At 42.5% G+C, this 24,372-nt stretch overlaps 1 protein-coding gene across 1 annotated transcript in view; it reads left to right on the top strand.

The window, feature by feature from the left end:
* Positions 1–24,372, top strand: part of RNF19B (ring finger protein 19B) — a 54,396-nt gene that overhangs the window by 25,377 nt on the left and 4,647 nt on the right. Inside the window, exons 5-8 of the mRNA XM_069757072.1 lie at positions 10,858–10,972; positions 11,056–11,193; positions 11,320–11,542; positions 14,390–14,521. Of these exons, the coding sequence (XP_069613173.1) occupies positions 10,858–10,972; positions 11,056–11,193; positions 11,320–11,542; positions 14,390–14,521 (608 nt within the window). The remainder of the gene's footprint in view (positions 1–10,857; positions 10,973–11,055; positions 11,194–11,319; positions 11,543–14,389; positions 14,522–24,372) is intronic.

The raw sequence follows: 24,372 nt of genomic DNA, 5'->3' as shown, positions 1-24,372 counted from the left end.
GGAAATGTTTTCTCAAGAATGAACTGTGAGACTTATTTATCAAGTGTCTGGGAAAGAGCCAATCGGGGCTCATTCTTCATTTCTTATCAGTAGAAGCTGTGTTGTGATTATTGTCGACAGCAACCAAGGACATGTTTTCTGTTTTAATGTACATTCAGGTTGGCCTCTTAACGGAACAGATTAGACATGCAGAATCTATGTGCAACACAGATCAGTTGTATAGCTGATGCAAAGTGGCACCATTGATTGATTTATAATGTGGTCTTTCTGGATTTCAATTTGTGTCTGAGCAGAATATGCTCTTTTCTAAAAACACAGACCTCATAATTAATGGGGTGCTTCTGCACAAGTTTGTATTAGTTATGCATCATACCAATTTTTACAATACTTCCTTTAAATGGAACAAACATGTGGAGACAGAAATGTGAACTTAAGTGTTCTCAGAGAATGGGATTAAATTGACCAACATCACATATTTCATACTGATGAAGTAGGAGGGGGAAAAAAAAATCTGAAGTTACCATATTTTTTTCGGACTATAAAACACACTTTTTTTTCTCTCAAAATGTGGAGGAAAATGAGGGGTTTCATCTTATAGTCCAGATGTACTCTGTCTGTGGTAGGGAGGTGGGCGAGCGGCAGCGATGGAGCAGCAGGTCACAGGAGGCAGTAGACTGCAGCTCACTGCAAAAGGTAAATGAATATTCACTGTGTTCCATGCCCATGGGCGAGGAAGGCCGTGAATATTAAGGTCTGTTTAATAGCATCCCGGTATGATTGACCTCCATCCCCATCTTGGTATGCAGGGCCCCATCAGAAAAAACATTAAAAAAACACAAAATCATTACACTTACCGTCCTCCGCTCCCTCGCAGCGTCTTTTTCCGAAGCCAGAAGCTGCTTTATGCTTGTAAACATTGCATAGCAGATACGTCATGCACTGCTTACAAGCCGAAGGACACCTGCTGGAATACTCACTGCTCCCCATACCGGGACAATGTGCGTGGATGGCAGTGAGTATTCATTGCTCTTTAGTAGCGTGCACAGTATTAGCCGCAGGCTACTGCAGTTGCCGGCGGTCACTTGTCCCCCCTACTCAAGGGAATGATTATTCAGTGCTCAACACTCCCATAGGCATGGAATGCAGTGAATATTCATTCCCTTTAGTAGCAGCACACGTGACCAGACGGAGTCCAATTACATTTTCAATATTGGCAGCATCTCTGAATTTCTGCTGATATTCACTGTAATCATAAAAACATTCCTACCCCCTTCTTTTCATGGCACAACCTTTATTTTGAGACTAATTCTATTCTCACTTTGCTATTCATGAGACTTAAACTATATATTCTTGAATATTCCCTGTGTAAATATCTGAAATATGTGATTCAGATGGAGCCCCTAATGGAAGATTCCCGATAATGAGGCAGATGGAGACACAGTGGATGCCATCTGGCCTATGATCCAGCGGCGTTCATCTTTTTAGGCGTGCATAAGGCTATGTGCACACAATGCGGATTTGCTGCGGATACGCAGCGGATTTTACCACGCAGAAACGCTGCAGATCCGCACTGTGATGTACAGTATAACGTTAGTCTATGGAAAAAAAAAAGCTGTGCGGAATTGCTGCGATTTCAAAGAAGTGCATGTCACTTCTTTTGTGCGGATCTGCAGCGGTTCTGCACCCCTCCATGTTAAAAATTCCACAGTGGCCCAAAACCGCTGAAAATCCGCATCAATTCCGCATAAAAACTGCACAAAATCCGCATAAAACCGCGGCAAATCCGTGGCTGCGGATTCGGCCAGGAGATGCGGATTTTGTGCAGAAAATTCTGCACCTCTTTTCCTACGTGTGCACATACCCTAAAAGTGCAATCAGCCACAATTTTCTACACTTCTGAAAAAGACGCCTCTGCACAGACGGAGTCCAGAGTAACTCTGCTGCCTCCATTATAGTGAATGGATCCCGTGTGATTCCAAATATGTAAAATATTCCCAACAAAAGCTTCAACTCAGTCCACAAAAAAAAAAGTAAGTCCCCACTTGGGACCGTCACCTGTTAACGGAAATATAGGGGGCTTCCACGTTACTGGTAGCGCAAAGGCTCTGGAAAAGCACTATGGTTCCCCGCTCCCCTACCCCGAAATAAAATCCAGCAAATTCTGCGCTCTCAAATCCGCCCTCCCCCCTTTCTCAGCCCCAGTGTGCCTAAACCACATTATTTCTCATTTTTCCAACAAAATTTACAAAACCAAATTATTTTTTTTAGGGACCACATCAAATTTGCAGTGACTTTGGATAGCCTATATATGACTGAAAATACCCCAAAGAGACACCATCTTAAAAACTGCACCCCCTCAACACCACATTCAAGATGCTTATTAAACCTTTATATATTTTACAGGAATTAAAGCAATATTGCTCTAGCCCCAAATTTAGCATTTTCAAAAGGATATCCGGAGAAACTGCACAACAAACTGTGCGGTCCTTTTTCTCCTGAGTACACTGCTACCCCATATGTGGTGGAAAACTACTATTGGATGCATACTTTTGAATAGTAACATAGTAACATAGTTAGTAAGGCCGAAAAAAGACATTTGTCCATCCAGTTCAGCCTATATTCCATCATAATAAATCCCCAGATCTACGTCCTTCTACAGAACCTAATAATTGTATGATACAATATTGTTCTGCTCCAGGAAGACATCCAGGCCTCTCTTGAACCCCTCGACTGAGTTCGCCATCACCACCTCCTCAGGCAAGCAATTCCAGATTCTCACTGCCCTAACAGTAAAGAATCCTCTTCTATGTTGGTGGAAAAACCTTCTCTCCTCCAGACGCAAAGAATGCCCCCTTGTGCCCGTCCCCTTCCTTGGTATAAACAGATCCTCAGCGAGATATTTGTATTGTCCCCTTATATACTTGGTTATTAGATCGCCCCTCAGTCGTCTTTTTTCTAGACAAAATAATCCTAATTTCACTAATCTATCTGGGTATTGTAGTTCTCCCATCCCCTTTATTAATTTTGTTGCCCTCCTTTGTACTCTCTCTAGTTCCATTATATCCTTCCTGAGCACCGGTGCCCAAAACTGGACACAGTACTCCATGTGCGGTCTAACTAGGGATTTGTACAGAGGCAGTATAATGCTCTCATCATGTGTATCCAGACCTCTTTTAATGCACCCCATGATCCTGTTTGCCTTGGCAGCTGCTGCCTGGCACTGGCTGCTCCAGGTAAGTTTATCATTAACTAGGATCCCCAAGTCCTTCTCCCTGTCAGATTTACCCAGTGGTTTCCCATTCAGTGTGTAATGGTGATATTGATTCCTTCTTCCCATGTGTATAACCTTACATTTATCATTGTTAAACCTCATCTGCCACCTTTCAGCCCAAGTTTCCAACTTATCCAGATCCATCTGTAGCAGAATACTATCTTCTCTTGTATTAACTGCTTTACATAATTTTGTATCATCTGCAAATATCGATATTTTACTGTGTAAACCTTCTACCAGATCATTAATGAATATGTTGAAGAGAACAGGTCCCAATACCGACCCCTGCGGTACCCCACTGGTCACAGCGACCCAATTAGAGACTATACCATTTATAACCACCCTCTGCTTTCTATCACTAAGCCAGTTACTAACCCATTTACACACATTTTCCCCCAGACCAAGCATTCTCATTTTGTGTACCAACCTCTTGTGCGGCACGGTATCAAACGCTTTGGAAAAATCGAGATATACCACATCCAATGACTCACCGTGGTCCAGCCTATAGCTTACCTCTTCATAAAAACTGATTAGATTGGTTTGACAGGAGCGATTTCTCATAAACCCATGCTGATATGGAGTTAAACAGTTATTCTCATTGAGATAATCCAGAATAACATCCCTCAGAAACCCTTCAAATATTTTACCAACAATAGAGGTTAGACTTACTGGCCTATAATTTCCAGGTTCACTTTTAGAGCCCTTTTTGAATATTGGCACCACATTTGCTATGCGCCAGTCCTGCAGAACAGACCCTGTCGCTATAGAGTCACTAAATATAAGAAATAATGGTTTATCTATTACATTACTTAGTTCTCTTAGTACTCGTGGGTGTATGCCATCCGGACCCGGAGATTTATCTATTTTAATCTTATTTAGCCGGTTTCGCACCTCTTCTTGGGTTAGATTGGTGACCCTTAATATAGGGTTTTCATTGTTTCTTGGGATTTCACCTAGCATTTCATTTTCCACTGTGAATACCATGGAGAAGAAGGTGTTTAATATGTTAGCTTTTTCCTCGTCATCTACAACCATTCTTTCCTCACTATTTTTTAAAGGGCCTACATTTTCAGTTTTTATTCTTTTACTATTGATATAGTTGAAGAACAGTTTGGGATTAGTTTTACTCTCCTTAGCAATGTGCTTCTCTGTTTCCTTTTTGGCAGCTTTAATTAGTTTTTTAGATAAAGTATTTTTCTCCCTATAGTTTTTTAGAGCTTCAATGGTGCCATCCTGCTTTAGTAGTGCAAATGCTTTCTTTTTACTGTTAATTGCCTGTCTTACCTCTTTGTTTAGCCACATTGGGTTTTTCCTATTTCTAGTCCTTTTATTCCCACAAGGTATAAACCGCTTACAGTGCCTATTTAGGATGTTACATTTGGAGAGCCTCTAATGTCCCTAAATAGTAGAAATCCATCCCCCCTCCCCCAAAAGGGAGGCAATTTTGGAAACTAAAACCTGCAAGAAATTTATCTATAGGTGTTGTGCTTCACAGAATTTTATAACTTTGAGCTGTCAAAATGAAAAAATGCTTCTCTCGCAAAAATTTTGCTATAGCCCCGAATTTAGCCCGGGTTAGGGCTAGGGTTAGGGGTAGGGTTAGGGTTTCGGTATGTGCACACGTATTCTGGCCCTCTGCGGATTTTTCCGCTGCGGATTTGATAAATCCGCAGTGCTAAACCGCTGCGGATTTATGGCGGATTTACCACGTTTTTTTCTGCGCATTTCACTGCGGTTTTACAACTGCGATTTTCTATTGGAGCAGTTGTAAAACCGCTGTGGAATCCGCAGAAAGAAGCGACATGCTGCGGAATGTAAACCGCTGCATTTCCGTGCAGTTTTTCTGCAGCATGTGTACAGCGATTTTTGTTTTCCATAGGTTTACATTGAACTGTAAACTCATGGGAAACTGCTGCGGATCCGCAGCGTTTTCCGCAGCGTGTGCACATACCTTTAGAATTAAGCCATGTGCACACGGTGCAGATTTGGCTGCGGATCCGCAGTGGATTGGCCGCTGCGGATTCGCAGCAGTGTTCCATCAGGTTTACAGTACCATGTAAACCTATGGAAAACCAAATCCGCTGTGCCCATGGTGCGGAAAATACCACGCGGAAATGCTGCGTTGTATTTTCCGCAGCATGTCAATTCTTTGTGCGGATTCCGCGGCGTTTTACACCTGTTCCTCAATAGGAATCCGCAGGTGAAATCCGCACAAAAAACACTGGAAATCCACGGTAAATCCGCAGGTAAAACGCAGTGCCTTTTACCCGTGGATTTTTCAAAAATGGTGCTGAAAAATCTCACACGAATCCGCAACGTGGGCACATAGCCTTAGGGTTAGGGTTGGAATTAGGGTTGTGGTTAGGGTTAGGGGTGTGTTGGGGTTAGGGTTGTGGTTAGGGGTGTGTTGGGGTTAGGGTTGTGATTAGGGTTACAGCTACAGTTGGGATAAGGGTTAGGGGTGTGTTGGAGTTAGAATTGAGGGGTTTCCACTGTTTAGGCACATCAGGGGTCTCCAAACGCAACATGGCGCCACCATTGATTCCAGCCAATCTTGTATTCAAAAAGTCAAATGGTGCTCCCTCACTTCCGAGCCCCGACGTGTGCCCAAACAGTGGTTTACCCCCACATATGGGGTACCAGCATACTCAGGACAAACTGCGCAACAATTACTGGGGTCCAATTTCTCCTGTTACCCTTGTGAAAATAAAAAAATGCTTGCTAAAACATCATTTTTGAGGAAAGAAAAATGATTTTTTATTTTCACGGCTCTGCGTTGTAAACGTCTGTGAAGCATTTGGGGGTTCAAAGTGCTCACCACATATCTAGATAAGTTCCTTGGGGGGTCTAGTTTCTAAAATGGGGTCACTTGTGGGGGGTTTCTACTGTTTAGGCACACCAGGGGCTCTGCAAATGCAACGTGACACCCGCAGACCATTCCATCAAAGTCTGCATTTCAAAAGTCACTACTTCACTTCTGAGCCCCGACGTGTGCCCAAACAGTAGTTTACCCCCCACATATGGGGTATCAGCGTACTCAGGACAAACTGGACAACAACATTTGGGGTCCAATTTTTCCTAATACCCTTGGCAAAATAGGAAATTCCAGGCTAAAAAATCATTTTTGAAAAAAGAAAAATTATTTTTTATTTTCATGGCTCTGCGTTATAAACTTCTGTGAAGCAGCTGGGGGTTTAAAGTGCTCAATATGCATCTAGATAAGTTCCTTGGGGGGTCTAGTTTCCAAAATGGGGTCACTTGTGGGGGAGCTCCAATGTTTAGGCACACAGGGGCTCTCCAAACGCAACATGGTGTCCGCTAACAATTGGAGCTAATTTTCCATTCAAAAAGTCAAATGGCGCGCCTTCCCTTCTGAGCCCTGCCGTGTGCCCAAACAGTGGTTTACCCCCACATGTGAGGTATCGGTGTACTCAGGAGAAATTGCCCAACAAATGTTAGGATCCATTTTATCCTGTTGCCCATGTGAAAATGAAAAAAATGAGGCTAAAAGAATTTTTGTGTGAAAAAAAGTACTTTTTCATTTTTACGGATCAATTTGTGAAGCACCTGGGGGTTCAAAGTGCTCACTATGCATCTAGATAAGTTCCTTGGGGGGTCTAGTTTCCAAAATGGGGTCACTTGTGGGGGAGCTCCAATTTTTAGGCACACGGGGGCTCTCCAAACGTGGCATGGTGTCCGCTAAAGAGTGGAGCCAATTTTTCCTTCAAAAAGTCAAATGGCGCTCCTTCCCTTCCAAGCCCTGCCGTGCGCCCAAACAGTGGTTTACCCCCACATATGAGGTATCAGCGTACTCAGGACAAATTGGACAACAACTTTCGTGGTTCAGTTTCTCCTTTTACCATTGTGAAATCAAAAAAAATGTTGCTAAAATATAATTTTTGTGACTAAAAAGTTAAATGTTCATTTTTTCCTTCCATGTTGCTTCTGCTGCTGTGAAGCACCTGAAGGGTTAATAAACTTCTTGAATGTGGTTTTGAGTACCTTGAGGGGTGCAGTTTTTAGAATGGTGTCACTTTTGGGTATTTTCAGCCATATAGACCCCGTAAACTGACTTCAAATGTGAGGTGGTCCCTAAAAAAAATGGTTTTGTAAATTTCGTTGTAAAAATAAGAAATCGCTGGTCAAATTTTAACCCTTATAACTTCCTAGCAAAAAATTTTGTTTCCAAAATTGTGCTGATGTAAAGTATACATGTGGGAAATGTTATTTATTAACTATTTTGTGTCACATACCTCTCTGGTTTAACAGAATAAAAATTCAAAATGTGAAAATTGCGAAATTTTCAAAATTTTCGCCAAATTTCCGTTTTTATCACAAATAAACGCAGAATTTATTGACCTAAATTTACCACTAACATGAAGCCCAATATGTCACTAACATGAAGCCCAATATGTCACGAAAAAACAATCTCAGAACCGCTAGGATCCGTTGAAGCGTTCCTGAGTTATTACCTCATAAAGGGACACTGGTCAGAATTGCAAAAAACGGCAAGGTCTTTAAGGTCAAAATAGGCTGGGTCATGAAGGGGTTAACAACGTTAAAAATGAGCCCTCAACCAACTCAAAATCACGAAAAATGGAGATGCTACAGGTGTCGGAAAATGGCGCTATTTTTTTAAATTTTTTAATTTTTTTTTTATTATACATGTTTGGTGTCTATGAACTCGTAATGACCTGGAGAATCATAATGGTAGGTCAGTTGTTTCATTTAGTGAACCTAGTAAAAAAAGCCAAACAATAAACAACTGTGGTATTGCACTTTTGCAATTTCACTGCACTTTGAATTTTTTTTCCTGTTTTTGAGTACAAGACATGGTAAAACCAATGGTGTCATTCAAAATTACAACTCGTCATGCAAAAAACAAGCCCTGACATGGCCATATTGATGTAAAAATAAAAAAGTTATGACTCTTCGAAGTAGGGGAGCAAAAAATTAAAATGCAAAACCAAAAATACCTCTGGTCTTTGAAGGGTTAATGTACCCCCTCTATGGGACTTTAATTTTCATTACTTTGATCACTGGTATAATGCATGGCCATGTACCAGCACTGCAGTGCATTATACCTGTCAGTATTACACTGACAAAAGCCTCTTAGGCTATGCTCCTGTGTAAGCAGGCCACCGTCGCTGACAGACTAGGAGGTCTCTCCTAGCATCCCAAATGCTGCGATGGATAATGGTCATGACATTTAGGGGATTAAACAGCTCTGAGCAGTGTGGGCACAGCTCCTGTGCCACGCATGATTGACGTGATGCAGCTGTACAGCAAAGGTCTGGAACCCCTACCCGACCATGACATATGGATATGTCAAAAGTTATGAATGGGGTTAATGTATCTTTTGAGACCTATACCCTTTGCCTGAGTGATTAGCCAATTTATTCTTGCCCATGTGTTTTCTATATATAGGTTTTTCATCAAGGGTGTATGGCACCTCCTGTTTTCTGGCTACTACTAGTTTTTCACACTTTCATAACTACAGGCTATATCTACAACAAAGAGTCCTATGGGTAATGTCCCCTTGTAAAGATCTTAAAAATTAGCAGCAAATAAAAAGGCTGATATTTCTGGAACTACCGTATATGGTGGATTTAATAAAATAAAAAAATAAAAGCAATGGAATACTCAAGGGAGCAGCAAGGATAAAATAAGCGTGAAAACTGGTCCCTTTTTGACCTGGTGACCATTCCTATGTAAGTTCTGCTCCTGTTGCTAGTGACCAAGTTCGGTTTTATGTCCAGGCTTCATTACAGACTTGTCCCAACAGCAATAGCAGGCTCAAGTGAGGCGGTAGAGTCCCTTAAGAACATATCCTCCATATTATAGTAGTTTTCTCTTTTTGTTGCATTCCCACAATGAGCAATAGGGCTCGCAGTCATCTGTGTTTAAAGCATCGCTCCGATGTCGATCCAGAAAAGCAGGACGAGTGCCATGCGATTTTTCTCACATGACATGCATTTTTTTTCTCTGCAACTATTATGCTACAATCCTTTTATTAGAAGCATATGCAGTGTTTTATGCTACAGAATGGTAACATATCTGTAAAAATCGAATGCCATATGAATGGTCGGTGTGCCATCATTTTTTTTTTTTTTTTCTTCCTTTGAGTTGCATTGGGGAGTCTCGTTCGATATTCGCAGCTACTGGCAGCATATTGGGATATTTCTTTTTTTCTCAGCTTAGAAAAAAAATAGCAGATAAGCACTAAATCAGTGAATAACACTAGTCGAATGCTGTACTCGTCTGATTTTATATGCAGATAAGTATGAGCTTTTTGATGCAGAAAATCTGCGACCGCAAAAATGCATCAATTATGTAAATTGGGTTACTTGCATCATTTTTCATTGCATTTTTAGTGCATCTTTTAATGTATTTTTTTATTGTGCTTTTGATGCAGTGGTTTTTGTCTTTTTAGTCACACATTAAATATAGCTGCTTGGATTTTAATACCTCCTGGTATAACATTAAGACTTTATTGATGGTCATGTGCAGATTATATGTGGTTTTTACCCACGGATTTACTGTATCTACTGTACTGTATGTACAATTCTGTGGGTAAATCTGCAACAAATCTCAGCATCTTCGCAAAAGGAAAATAACATGTTATGGATTTAAAACACACCGCAGGTCCGTTTATGCTGCATAAAATGTAAAAGGCTGCCATGGACTTCAGCAGTGCCGATCCTGTTTTTACAACATAATGCACTGCCGAACACTATTTTGTGAAACACAAAAGGTTATTTCACCCAACCAACAAGCTTTTTTTTAATGTTTCTGTGAGCATGTTAATCAGGTAACATGCACTCATAGGTAAGCTCATTCACGATAATTGTTTAGTGAAAAGGGGCCTTTAAAGCCATGTAGATCTGAATGCGCACTAATTTCTGCTATTGGCTTAATCACTTGCTGCCTGTACTTTATTACGGTTTCTATCAGCAGGTGCACTTATCTGGATGAGAGCTATATGCTAAATACATTGCTTTCTCCTGTTTAAAATGATTCCGATTCCTGTTTAATAGCTATTGCTAGGATATGCATTCGCTTTTCAGGATGCTAAAAATCCCCAACTGACAGTAATCCATGTTCATGATCAGTGAGATCCACTGCTGTGAGCATCTCCAATTTTGAGAATGAGACTTTGGATAATGAAACTCGTGCTCTGCAGACCCCTGTCATGAATGGGCAGAGGTGCTCATGTTCCATCTTCGTTCCTTTCATTGTCTATAGGACTCGCAGATATGGCTGCACACTTTACTCTGCTTTCTCCAGTAATACCGTAGTCTGGGCATGTGCACCTTGGCCACATTCAAGTCAAGATGGGAGTTCGGCAGAGACTACTCCTTCTCAAGATCACTGAGGGACTTCTCCACTATTGTATGGATGAAGAAAACTCGCTTATAGGAATAACCCTTTTAATGAATGTCTGAAATAAATAGGTCTTTGCCACAATCGCATTTCTTTTTTTCTCTTTTTTTTTCTTTCTATTTATGGTAATTCGTAGTAGTAGTAACAACATTCACAGAAGGAGACTTGCGTATCTCACCTTTTTACCTGTGACTTCTCTACAGATTCATGGCCGCTTTGAGAACAAAAAAACCTCTAAACACAAGAAAAATTTGGCTGTGACTGGAGGAGTTATCTTATCTGTAATTGCATCTCCAGTGGTGGCAGCAGTCAGTGTTGGTAAGTATAAGTGACCAGGAAAAGTAATTTCAGCCATGTATTATTATGGTTCTGACTTGTGTCCCTGTTCTGTATGTCTTTAGGGATTGGTGTTCCCATCATGCTAGCGTATGTGTATGGAGTAGTGCCAGTTTCATTATGCCGCGGTGGAGGATGTGGCGTTAGCACCGCTAATGGCAAAGGGGTCAAAATTGACTTTGAAGAAGATGGACCAATTACAGGTAATTTGGCATTGTACTTGTGAGATGTGTACTTTAAATCGGACGTCTTTAGGTGACTGTTTATGGCGTGTAAACGGATTTGTTGGGCATGTTATATATGTGCTGATGCTTATTTTCTGTTTTTAGTGGCAGATGCTTGGCGGGCACTGAAAAACCCAAGTATTGGGGAAAGCAGTATGGAGGGCCTTACTAGCGTCCTGAGCACTAGTGGAAGCCCAACAGACGGCCTTAGTGTTCTGCAAGGAAACTACAGTGAAACTGCTAGCTTCGCAGCTCTCTCTGGGGGTACTTTAACTGGTGGGACATTAACTGGTGGCATGCTCAGTGGAGGAAGAGCCAAGTACTGCAGGTACTTGTTAATGTATATTTTAGGAAAGCACTTTGGATAAATGAGGCATCAAGCATTTCACAAACTGGAACAAGGAAACTTTTTGCAGTTATCAACCAATAACATTGCATCTTTTTTCCCAGAACAGTTAAGAGATGAGCAAGGAGGGTTTTTCCTGATGTATTCTTGTTAAATTACACCCGTGTCCTTAACCCCTTCAGGACCTGGCAACACTTCCAGGACTTAGTAACTTTTTTCTTCGCTCCACTTTTTCCAGGACACATACCTAATATTTTTTTTTCACCACACAATGTACTTAATTGCGGTTAAAAAGATGCAAAGTGAGGTGAACTTGGGGCAATCCCTCCGTAGACTTTAGCATTTAGTTTTTACAACTTTTTTTCTATGATAAAATTTACCTAATTGTATTATTCTACAGGTCAGTACGATTACGGGGATGACGAACCTGCATGGTTTTTTTTTTTTGTTTTGTTTTTTTACAATTTAACTACATGTGGGGGGGGGGGAGGGGGTTGTGGGGGGACGGTTGCCAACATTTTCTGGGACTTCTAAAGTGTTTACTTCTACGTAGTGCAGTATATAGTGAAAATCTTGTTCTCCTTTAAAGTTCAAATGAGTACCAAGGTGGCAGCAACGGGGCCTTCAGTAGGCCCCCAGCTGTCATTCATTAATTTTTTTTAGTCAATTACCGTATATACTCGAGTATAAGCCGACCAGAGTATAAGCCGACCCCCCTAATTTTGCCACAAAAAACTGGGAAAACTTATTGACTCGAGTATAAGCCTAGGGTGGAAATGCAGCATTTACCGGTGAATTTCAAAAATAAAAATAGATCATTATTTCCCCATAGCTGTGCCATATAGTGCTCTGCACAGTTCATATTGCCCCATAGATGCTGCACAGATGCCCCATACAGTGCTCTGCACCGTTCATATTGCCCCATAGATGCTGCACAGATGCCCCACAGTGCTCTGCACCCTTCATATTGCCCCATAGATGCTGCACAGATGCCCCATACAGTGCTCTGCACCGTTCATATTGCCCCATAGATGCTGCACAGATGCCCCATATAGTGCTCTGCACCGTTCATATTGCCCCATAGATGCTGCACAGATGCCCCATATAGTGCTGTGTGCCGTTCATACTGCCCCATAGATGCTGCACAGATGCCCCATATAGTGCTGTGTGCCGTTCATACTGCCCCATAGATGCTGCACAGATGCCCCATATAGTGCTGTGTGCCGTTCATATTGCCCCATAGATGCTGCACAGATGCCCCATATAGTGCTGTGTGCCGTTCATACTGCCCCATAGATGCTGCACAGATGCCCCATATAGTGCTCTGCACCGTTCATATTGCCCCATAGATGCTGCACAGATGCCCCATATAGTGCTCTGCACCGTTCATATTGCCCCATAGATGCTGCACAGATGCCCCATATAGTGCTGTGTGCTGTTCATACTGCCCCATAGATGCTGCACAGATGCCCCATATAGTGCTGTGTGCCGTTCATATTGCCCCATAGATGCTGCACAGATGCCCCATATAGTGCTGTGTGCCGTTCATATTGCCCCATAGATGCTGCACAGATGCCCCATATAGTGCTGTGTGCCGTTCATACTGCCCCATAGATGCTGCACAGATGCCCCATATAGTGCTGTGTGCCGTTCATACTGCCCCATAGATGCTGCACAGATGCCCCATATAGTGCTGTGTGCCGTTCATATTGCCCCATAGATGCTGCACAGATGCCCCATATAGTGCTGTGTGCCGTTCATATTGCCCCATAGATGCTGCACAGATGCCCCATATAGTGCTGTGTGCTGTTCATACTGCCCCATAGATGCTGCACAGATGCCCCATATAGTGCTGTGTGCCGTTCATACTGCCCCATAGATGCTGCACATAAATCTGTGCCATGGCCGCTGCTGCTGCTGCTGCAATAAAAAAAAACAAAAAAAAAACACATACTCACCTCTCTTGATTGCAGCTCCCAGCGTCCGGTCCCGGCGCCTCCATCTTACCGGCGTCTCTGCTCTGACTGATCAGGCAGAGGGCGCCGCGCACACTATACGCTTCATCGCGCCCTCTGCCTGAACAGTCAGAGCGGAGGCGCCGGGGAGATGGAGCGGCGCCCGGCGGCTGGAACAGGGACAGGTAAGTATGATATACTTACCTAGTGCCAGCGATCCTGACGCTCCCCGCCTTCCTCCCCGTCTTCTGTGCTGCAGCCTCTTCCTGTCAGCGGCCATTGGCACCGCTGATTAGAGAAATGAATAGGCGGCTCCGCCCCTATGGGAGGTGGAGCCGCCTATTCATTTCTGTAATGAGCGGTCCCACGTGACCGCTGAAGAGGGGAAAAGCTGCAGCACAGAAGCCCGTGGGACGGCAGGGACAGCGCGAGGATCGCTGGGACTAGGTAAGTATACCTCAGCGACCTCTCCCCCTCACCCGCCGACCCCACCGCTACCGTGACTCGAGTATAAGACGAGAGGGGCACTTTCAGCCCAAAAATTTGGGCTGAAAATCTCAGCTTATACTCGAGTATATACGGTAGATGCCGCTGTCAATATCCTTAAGTTATGTCACAGCTGCAGCCAGAACTCTGCTTCGTCCGCAGCTGTTAGAAACAGATAACTGTAGCTGGTATCTGACTTGTGTGTGGAGACACTTGCGCCACCCCAGCCAGTCCATACAGCTACTAATATTTGTATAAAAGGAGTTAAAGGAACACTCCAGATTTGGTTTGCCTACACTTTTAATTTGTCCACCTTAAGTGTAACCATAACCGGTTTGTTTTTGCTCCCTTTTAATTAATCTTTTAATTACTATTACTGTTGCTACAGGCTAGAAGTTCAGGCAGATGTGCAGAAAGATACTTGCCAAAAAGATTCTGTCAGCCTTGGAGCCGCAAGTGATAGTGCCAGCACTAGGGCAATGGCTGGCTCAATCATAAGCTCATACAACCCACAGGAAAGGTAAGTCTTTGTTGTTCAGAAAACGTTTGCTTCTTTCCTTGTGCTATTTATAATTCCACTTACTGTATATACTAGAGTATAAGCCGACCCCCCCCCTAATTTTGCCACAAACTGGGAAAACTTATTGACTCGAGTATAAGCCTAGGGTGGAAAAAGCAGCAGCTACCTGTGAATTTCAAAAATAAAAATAGATGCTCCATACCGTTCATTATTGCCCCAAAGGAGGTTCCATATAAAGCTGTGCCATATATAATGCTCCATACCATTGATTATTGCCCCATAGATGATCCATATATAGCTGTGCCATATAGAATGCTCTGCACCGTTCATTATGGCCCCATAGAAAGCTGTGCCCCATATATAATGCTCTGCACCGTTCATTATGGCCCCATAGATGCTCCTTATAAAGCTGTGCCATATATGCTCTGCACCGTTCATTATTGCCCCATAGATGCTCCACATAAATCTGTGCCATATATAACGCTGCTGCTGCTGCAATAAAAGAAAAAAAACATACTCGCCTCTCTTGCTTGCAGCTCCTCAGGGTCCCGTCTCGGCGTCTCTCCGCACTGACTGTTCAGGCAGAGGGCGCCACGCACACTAGTAAGTCATCGCGCCCTCTGACCTTAACAGTCAGTGCAAGTGGACGGGAAGACTGAGCGGCGCCCGGCGGGTGGAACGTGGACAGGTGAATATAAAATACTCACCTAGTCCCGGCGCTCCTGACGCTCCCCTTGCCTGTCACACTGTCTTGGGGTGCCGCAGCTCTTCCTCTGTCAGCGGTCACTGGCACCGCTCATTAGAGGAATGAATATGCGGCTCCACCCCTATGGGAGTGGAGTCCATATTCATAAGTTTAATGAGCGCTCCCACGTGACCGCTGTACAGGGGAAGAGCTGCGGCACCCAGAGACCATAGGACAGGCAGGGGGAGCGTCAGTAGCGCTGGGACTAGGTGAGTATGCGACAATCCTCTCTCCCCCTCACCCGCCGACCTTGCCACAGACCGTGACTCGAGTATAAGCCGAGAGGGGCACTTTCAGACCAAAAATTTGGGCTGAAAATCTCGGCTTATACTCGAGTATATACGATATTTAGATTCACTTGTGTAGAAAAAATAGCTTGTTCCTTTCATGGGACTGGCCATGTACTCAATGTATGGAAAGGTTGGTGGGCCACCATAATGTTGTCATAAGAACCTGGCACGGAGACTTAAAGAAGTAGTCTAATCGAGTTTATTTTATTCAACAATTTTACCTAATTAATTTATATAATGGTGTGTGTGTATTAAAATCCTTACCTATCATTGTCTTCCCCAGTTTCCAGTGGTGCTCCGATCCTCTTCTGGCCCTCGTGACCTGAAACCGGGTTAACTGGCTCACACAGAGATTTATGTATGGGCTGGATGTTTTTCTCACTGCAAGTCTATGAAGCCTCACTCTAAGTCTCCTAGACTTAAATGGAATCTGTGAGCAGGTTTTTGCTATGTAATCTGAAGACCGCAGGAGATAGAGGCTGAAACACAGAATTCAGGGATGTGTCACTTGTCAAAGCGTGTACTGTTTACAGACTGAAAGATTTATCACAAAGAGATTAGTATTGCTAGTCCATAAGCTAAGCACCTCATTGTTTATGGACTTTGTACATAGAGAGCCTGGTGTGGGCGGGCTTAGCTTTATCAGCTCTGCTTCATTCTAAATCTAAAAGTTCTGATTGTATCAGAACTGCTGCACCCAGTCATGTAAGGTGATACATTGTTAGATTCAGCTTCTCTTTGCCTACAATACGCTGCTCTCAGATGAGGTACAAAAAACCTGCTGACAGAATCCCTTTAAATTGGAAATCGGCACCATACTATATGAGCTTCAGAGAGCGATGACATGGGACCGGAGCAGCAATGGAAACAAAAGATGATGCTCTGTAAGGCTATGTGCACACGTTGCGGATTTACTGCGGATCCGCAGCGTTTTTTCTGTGCAGAAGTGCTGCAGATCCGCAAGTGATTTACAGCAGGGGTGTCAAACTGCATTCCTCGAGGGCTGCAACCAGGTCATGTTTTCAGGATTTCCTTGTACTGCACAGGTGATAATTTAATCACCAACTCACATAATGATTGCAGCACCTTGTGCAATGCTAAGGAAATCTTGAAAACACGCATGGTTTGCAGCCCTCGAGGAATGCAGTTTGACACCCCTGATTTACAGTACAATGTAAATCAATGGAAAAAAATTGCTGTGCTAATAGTGCGGAAAATTCCGCACGGAAAACGCTGCGGATCAAAAGGAGCATGTCATTTATTTGTGCGGGTCTGCAGCGTTTTTGTACCCATTCCATTATAGAAATCCGCAGGGGGGGTGAAAATGCATGAAATCCGCACAAAATGCGCACCTGCGTTTTCTGCCAAGAGATGCAGAATCCGCACAAAAAATTCCAGAGGCAAATCCGCAACGTGTGCACATAGCCTTAGTATTTTATTACGCTGACACACATTGCATTGGTTATTAAGAGATATTAGGAGTTAATTTTGAGAGGTGACTTATTTCAGTTCATGTTGCTAATAATGCTTACACTGTTACTTGAACAATACATTAGATGGACCCCTAAGCACCGGTTTCCCTGTTCACAGGTTGGCCCTAAAAGCTAGGCTAATTGCATTCATGTGATGGATGGCTCCGTTTTTCCCAGTTTAATACAGTGTTCTCACAATTCACAATATGTTACAATTCCCAATGAGAAGCGGATGTAGGAGACATGGCTGCCACTCTACTTGGGAATAAGTGCTGGTTTTTCTGCAGGGTAAATAAACCATTACACATACTCTATGGAATTTGATAGACTGGTGGTGTAATGTACACGGATGTGACCCATTCTATGCACTGACTCTCTCCCCCTCTGGCTGAGCAAGGACATGATTGCCAAACTCATTCAGTTGCCACCATGCTGACTGACAGGATGGAAGGGGTGAAAGCTATTGAAAATCTCTGACCTGCTTAACGAGGACATGGTGAAAATGTGTCCTGTTTTAGTTCCTATTTTATTCTTGCTGCTACCTTGATTATTCTGTTTGTTTGTTTTTTTACCATGGCTCAAAGGATTATCTGGGACTGTGTGTTTTTAGGCCCATTCACATGTACTATTTTTCCACGTACGAGAAAAATCCATTATTTTGATCAGACTTTGCTTAGTGTGGTCTGAGTGTCATCTGTTTCTTGTATATGGAGAAATAAAAATGTTTCTCCATCTTTTCTCTTCTGACAGTCTATTATAACCCCTTTCCGACATCGGGCGTAATAGTACACCGATGTTGGACACCCTCCCTTTGATGTGGGCTCCGGCGCTGAGCCCACATCTTTTCAGGCACAAGTCAGCTGTTTTGAGCAGCTGACATGTGCCTCTAACAGCCTTGGGTTGAATCGTGATCCATCAGGGGCTGTTAACCCGTTAAATGCTGCTGTCAAACTCTGACAGCGGCATTTAACACGCGCTTCTGGCAAGCGCGCCGGAACTCCCACCCATCAGCGCCCGTGTCACATGACCGTGGGTCAGCACGACAACTTGAGGTCTACAGCAGACGTCTATGGTTGTCACTACCGGATGGCTATGTGCGCCGCCCGGGGGTCAGCGCTCATAGCAAGTGAGCAATTCAATGCTACATACAGGCCATCTGATCAATGCCTTAAATGTAGCAGAGGCGATCAGGTTATGGCAGCTTCTAGTCTCCCATGAAGACTATTGAAGCATGCCAAAAGTAAAAAAAAAAAAGTTTTCAAAATACATTTCACTAAAATTCAATAACGGATGATCAAAAGATTGTATCTGCACCAAAATGGTATCTTCAAAAACCTCAGCTCAGCGGCCAAAAAGCCCTCACCCAAACAGATCAAGAAAAATGGAGACGACTATGGGTATTGGAAAATGGCACAATTTATTTATTTTTTTTTTCTTCAAAGTTTGGAATTTTTTTTCATCATTTAGATAAAAAAGAACCTAGACATGTTTGATGTCTATGAACTCGTAATGACCTGGAGAATCATAATCGAAGGTCCGTTTGAGCATTTAGTGAACATAGTAAAAGAGCCAAGAAAAAAACAGTTGTGGAATTTTTTTTTTTTTTTTTTTTGCAATTTCACCGCATTTGGAATTTTTTACCATCTTCCAGCCCTAACTTGACCATATTGACCGAAAAATTAAAAATGTTATGGGTCTGGGAAGAGTTGGAGCAAAAAAAACAAAAAATACCTTAAAAATCGGACTGCGCTCTGATGTCAAGAGTGTAGTCTCTCTCTCCCCCCCCCCCCCCCCTCCCCTCTTACAGACCCAAAATTGGTCATGTCTCCACGATTTTCTGCAGATTTCTCTCGGTCCCTGAAAATTGATATTTGAATTGCCCAAGATACTATCACAGGAACGAATGCTATCCGTGAAAAACATGGACATGTGAATGAGCCCTTAGGGTATGTGCACACGATGCAGATTTAGTGCAGAACTGCAGCAGATTTTTCTGCAGAACTACACTGTGATCACAGTACAATGTAAATCAATGTGAAAAAAAAAAATCTGTGCACATGGTGCAGAAAAATCTGCGCAGAAACGCAGTTCTGCAGCGTTTCTGCACCCCTCCATAATAGAAATCTGCAGGTGCGTTTTTTATGCGTTTTTTTGTGCTCAAAAAACGCATCAAAAACACACCTGCAGATTCTGCCAGGAGATGCAGATTTAGTGCAGAACTGCAGCAGATTTTTCTGCACCAAATCTGCATCGTGGGCACACAGCCTAAGGCTGTTCAGCATTGTTGCTCATTGAGCGAAACATCCTTGGTTAATGAAAAGACCCGTGTCTCTGGAACCATATATCAAATTTAAAAAGTTTGTTTATATAATAGATTCAAAATTTGTAATGGAATAATCAGGGGAGCAGCAGCAATAAAATAGGAACAAAAGCTGGTCACTTTTGAGCTGCTGACCGTTACTTTTTTATTTTTTTGTGGAAAAACATCAGGTGTCACTATATGTATATTATGTATATTATGTAACTATGATAAGAATATAGCAAGGATTTATTATAAAAAAACATTGTTCCCAGTACATGGTTCGCTAATACTGGGAAGGTTTCTATCTAGGGACGGCAATCTATGCAAACCTAATGTAAGCCGAGGTGTATTGGAGCTGTTAATAAAGATTTATTAGGCAATTGTTATTCTCCGAATCGTTCCCTTTACAGTCGGCAATGTTATAATGGCACACAGCAGCAGGGCTTTCTAATTCCCCTGAGCCTCCCAGTTAGCAGGTTACAAAGTTTCCCAGTGATTTATAAGATTATGACGTTATAATACACCTGGGTTCTAATGCATTTTTATATAAAAATATAATTATAAGAAAAGATTAAGTTGCACCCTGAATTGCTAAGAATGATAAACTTAGAAAATTGGGACTGCTTTACTGCCATAGAAAATCACTACATTATGTACATATGGAATATTGGAAAAATGAAACTGCAATATTGCATTGAAGCTGAAAGCGTTTCCTGACCTGATGCTATTTTCACACTGTTAGTTTGTAACACTGTATCTGTTCAAGCAATCCGTAACCATAGCAGCTGCATAAATCCGTCTCCTAGCCCTCCACTCTAGATTGATCGTGCTTGCCTCCGTTAATAAAGTGTAGCAGTCTATAGCTACTTAAAATGCCAAAGCTACTTTCAAAGTGTATCGGTCTCCAGATTTCGTTATACAGACCTCATACATTACGTAGATCTCATGGCCTTGCTTTGAAAATCCGTGGCAGAATTGCTGTATACTGCAGCTATTATTTAGAACCAACAAAAAGCATTATAGACCCCTATAAATGAACTTTTATTGATATACTCAAAGTCCACGTTATACTTAACCCCTTAATGACGGAGCCCTTTTTCTTTTTTGCTTTTGTTTTTCGCTCCCCTTCTTCCCAAGGCCATATCTTTTATTTTTCTGTCGATACGGCCATGTGACTATTTGTTTTTTGTGAGACGAGTTGAACTTTTGAACAACACCATTGGTTTTAAAAATTCTAAATGCAGTGAAATTGCAAAGAAAAAGTGCAATTCCACAACTGTTTTTTTTTTTTATTTTTTTTTACCATGTTCACTAAATGCTAAAACTGACCTGCCATTATGATTCTCCGGGTCATTACGAGTTCATAGACACCAAACAGGTGTAAGTTTTTCTTAAGTGGTGAAAAAAAAAATCCAAAGTTTTGTTTAAAAAAAAAAAAATAAATAAAAATTGCGTCATTTTCCAATAAGTAACCCTACCTGTCAGCGGAGATTGGCACCCTGGTTGTAGACGTGATGGTGTCCCTGCTCAACGTCGTTGGCCCTGACGGCCCTAATGCACCCTTTACATACTAAACAAAAAAACACACCTGCATACATACAAAGTCCATCAAATTTACCCCTAGTGGGGAGACAGAGTAGTCTCATGGATAAGTGATTATATAGTCGTAAAAATCTCAGTCCTATAATGCTATATGTCACCTAAATGGGATACAGCCAACATGCACAGTAGCATAAATATCAAAATATTGGCTTTTGTCCTCAGTAGTGACTAAAAAAACAGACTTGGACAAATGTAATAAATGGTTAAATAACCTAGGTAGGTTATATTTAAAAAAAAAAAAAAAAAATCCCACTTATCTGAAAAATTAGACCCCTCTTCCCAGAAGTTCAAATAAGCGTTTAGCTAGATAGACTAGGGAAGAGAATAGCACAGGTGTACTGGCAGATATAAATAGATACATATAGTAACTAGCTGAGGAGCCCGGCGTTGCCTGGGCATAGTAAATATCTGTTGTTAGTTATAGCACCTCACTTCTCTTATTTTCCCATCACGCCTCTCATTTTCCCAATCACATCTTTCATTTTCCCCCTCACATCTCTCATTTTCTCCCTCACTCCTCTCATTCCCCCCTAACACTTGTCATTTCAACCTCACATCTGTCATTTTCTGATCACTCCACTATTTTTCCTCACTCCTCTCATTTTGCACTCACACCTTTTCATTTTCACCTCACACCTCTCATTTTCACCTCACACCTCATTTTCACCTCATCACCTCAGTATATACATGTTTGTCATCTCCCTTATATATAGTCTACATCTGTATGTCATCTCCCCTGTATATAGTATATACCTGCTGTGTCATCTCCCCTATATATAGTATATACCTGAATGTCATCTTCTATATCTACTATATAAAGCTGTATGTGTGTGTGTGTGTATGTGTGTGTGTGTATGTCCGGGGTTGGCATCTGCACCGTCGCAGCTACAGCCACAAAATTTTGCACAGTCACACGTCTGGACCCCGAGAGCGTCATAGGCTATGTTGTGAGGCAAAATTTTAACCCCGTGCGTTCCAATTCACCAAACAATTTTGCCCCGATCTACATAATGGGGAAAAAAGTGAAAGGAAAAGTGTTGGAAGCGTCGCAGCTACAGCAACAAAATTTTGCACAGTCACACGTCTGGACCCTGAGAGCGTCATAGGCTACGTTGTGAGGTGAAATTTTAACCCCGCGCTTTCCAATTCACCAAACAATTTTGCCCCTATCTACATAATGGGGGAAAAGTGAAAGGAAAAGTGTAGGAGGCAAATTGACAGCTGCCAGATGTGAACAAGGGGGACTTAAAGAATGAGAGCGATGGCGTCAAAGAGTGTATACCGTACAGTTGCTAAGGTGGGGCCCCGACATGAGATACTCACCACACACGGGGATGTGAACACACACACACAAAATGCGCCACACACTACCACGTGCTTGAACACATATACCACCCTCAGCACACATTTCACCACACATACACCAACCTCGCCACATAAAAGTCGAAACACAAAAGTCGCCGCTCAAAACTCACCACGCGCAAAACTCGCCACATGCAAAAACTAGGCTCACGCAAAACTCGCCACAAGTGCAAAACTCACCTCATGGAAAACTCGCCACATGCAAAAACTAGGCTCACGCAAAACTCGCCACAAGTGCAAAACTCACCTCATGGAAAACTCGCCACACGCAAAACTTGCACACGCGGAAAAATTGCCACATGCACAAAATTTGCAACACATGCAAAAGTTGCCTCACACAAAACTTGCACATACTCAAAAGGCACCAGACATAAAACTCACCACGCGCAAAACTCGCCATGCGCAAAACTTGCTGCACACAACTTGCTACACTAACCTGTCACATGCAACTCGACACACAAAAAGTTGCTACACGCATGTTGCCACACAAAACTCAACACACAACTTGACAAACGAAACTCGCCCTAAAACACACACAAGTCTGGTATTAGCCTTCAAAAATAAAAATCTGATTAATAAGCAGACAAACTACAAGAGCAACAAATGTACCATATAGGAAATACGGCAGCACGGTGGCGCAGTGGTTAGCACTACAGCCTTGCAGCGCTGGGGTCCTGGGTTCTAATCCCACCCAGGACAACATCTGCAAAGAGTTTGTATGTTCTCTCCGTGTTTGCGTGGGTTTCCTCCGGGCACTCCGGTTTCCTCCCACATTCCAAAGACATACTGATAGGAATTCTAGATTGTGAGCCCAATCGGGGACAGTGATGATAATGTGTGCAAAAACTGTAAAGCGCTGCGGAATATGTTAGCGCTATATAAAAATAAAGATTATTATTATTATTATATTATTAGCTGTCAGTCACATGACCTGTCTATTATGTGTATGTGTGAGCTAATATGTACTGCCAGGGGGGAGGGCTTCCTGTTGGCTGGGGATCAGGCTGCCAATTTATCTTACAAATACTGAGGTAAAAATACTGAGCAAATAACGTGTTAACGAGGTCTAATACAGGAGATCACAGGTATATACTATATAGAGGGGAGATGACACACAGATATATACTATATACAGGAGAGATGACACACAGGTATATACTATATAGAGGAGGAGATGACATACAGGTACATACTATATACAGGAGGAGATGACATACAGGTATATACTATATACAGGAGGAGATGACACACAGGTACAGTGGGGCAAAAAAGTATTTAGTCAGTCAGCAATAGTGCAAGTTCCACCACTTAAAAAGATGAGAGGCGTCTGTAATTTACATCATAGGTAGCCCTCAACTATGGGAGACAAACTGAGAAAACAAAATCCAGAAAATCAGTGTCTGTTTTTTTTAACATTTTATTTGCATATTATGGTGGAAAATAAGTATTTGGACAGAAACAAAATTTCATCTCAATACTTTGTAATATATCCTTTGTTGGCAATGACAGAGGTCAAACGTTTTCTGTAAGTCTTCACAAGGTTGCCACACAGTTGTTGGTATGTTGGACCATTCCTCCATGCAGATCTCCTCTAGAGCAGTGATGTTTTTGGCTTTTCGCTTGGCAACACGGACTTTCAACTCCCTCCAAAGGTTTTCTATAGGGTTGAGATCTGGAGACTGGCTAGGCCACTCCAGGACCTTGACATGCTTCTTACGAAGCCACTCCTTCGTTGCCCTGGCGGTGTGCTTTGGATCATTGTCATGTTGAAAGACCCAGCCACGTTTCATTTTCAATGCCCTTGCTGATGGAAGGAGGTTTGCACTCAAAATCTCACGATACATGGCCCCATTCATTCTTTCATGTACCCGGACCAGTCGTCCTGGCCCCTTTGCAGAGAAACAGCCCCAAAGCATGATGTTTCCACCACCATGCTTTACAGTAGGTATGGTGTTTGATGGATGCAACTCAGTATTCTTTTTCCTCCAAACACGACAAGTTGTGTTTCTACCAAAGAGTTCCAGTTTGGTTTCATCAGACCATAGGACATTCTCCCAAAACTCCTCTGGATCATCCAA

The sequence above is a fragment of the Ranitomeya imitator genome, chromosome 3 (genome assembly GCF_032444005.1).
Source record: "Ranitomeya imitator isolate aRanImi1 chromosome 3, aRanImi1.pri, whole genome shotgun sequence".
In the NCBI taxonomy this organism is placed as follows: domain Eukaryota; kingdom Metazoa; phylum Chordata; class Amphibia; order Anura; family Dendrobatidae; genus Ranitomeya; species Ranitomeya imitator.
This window is presented reverse-complemented; position numbering and strand designations above follow the sequence as displayed.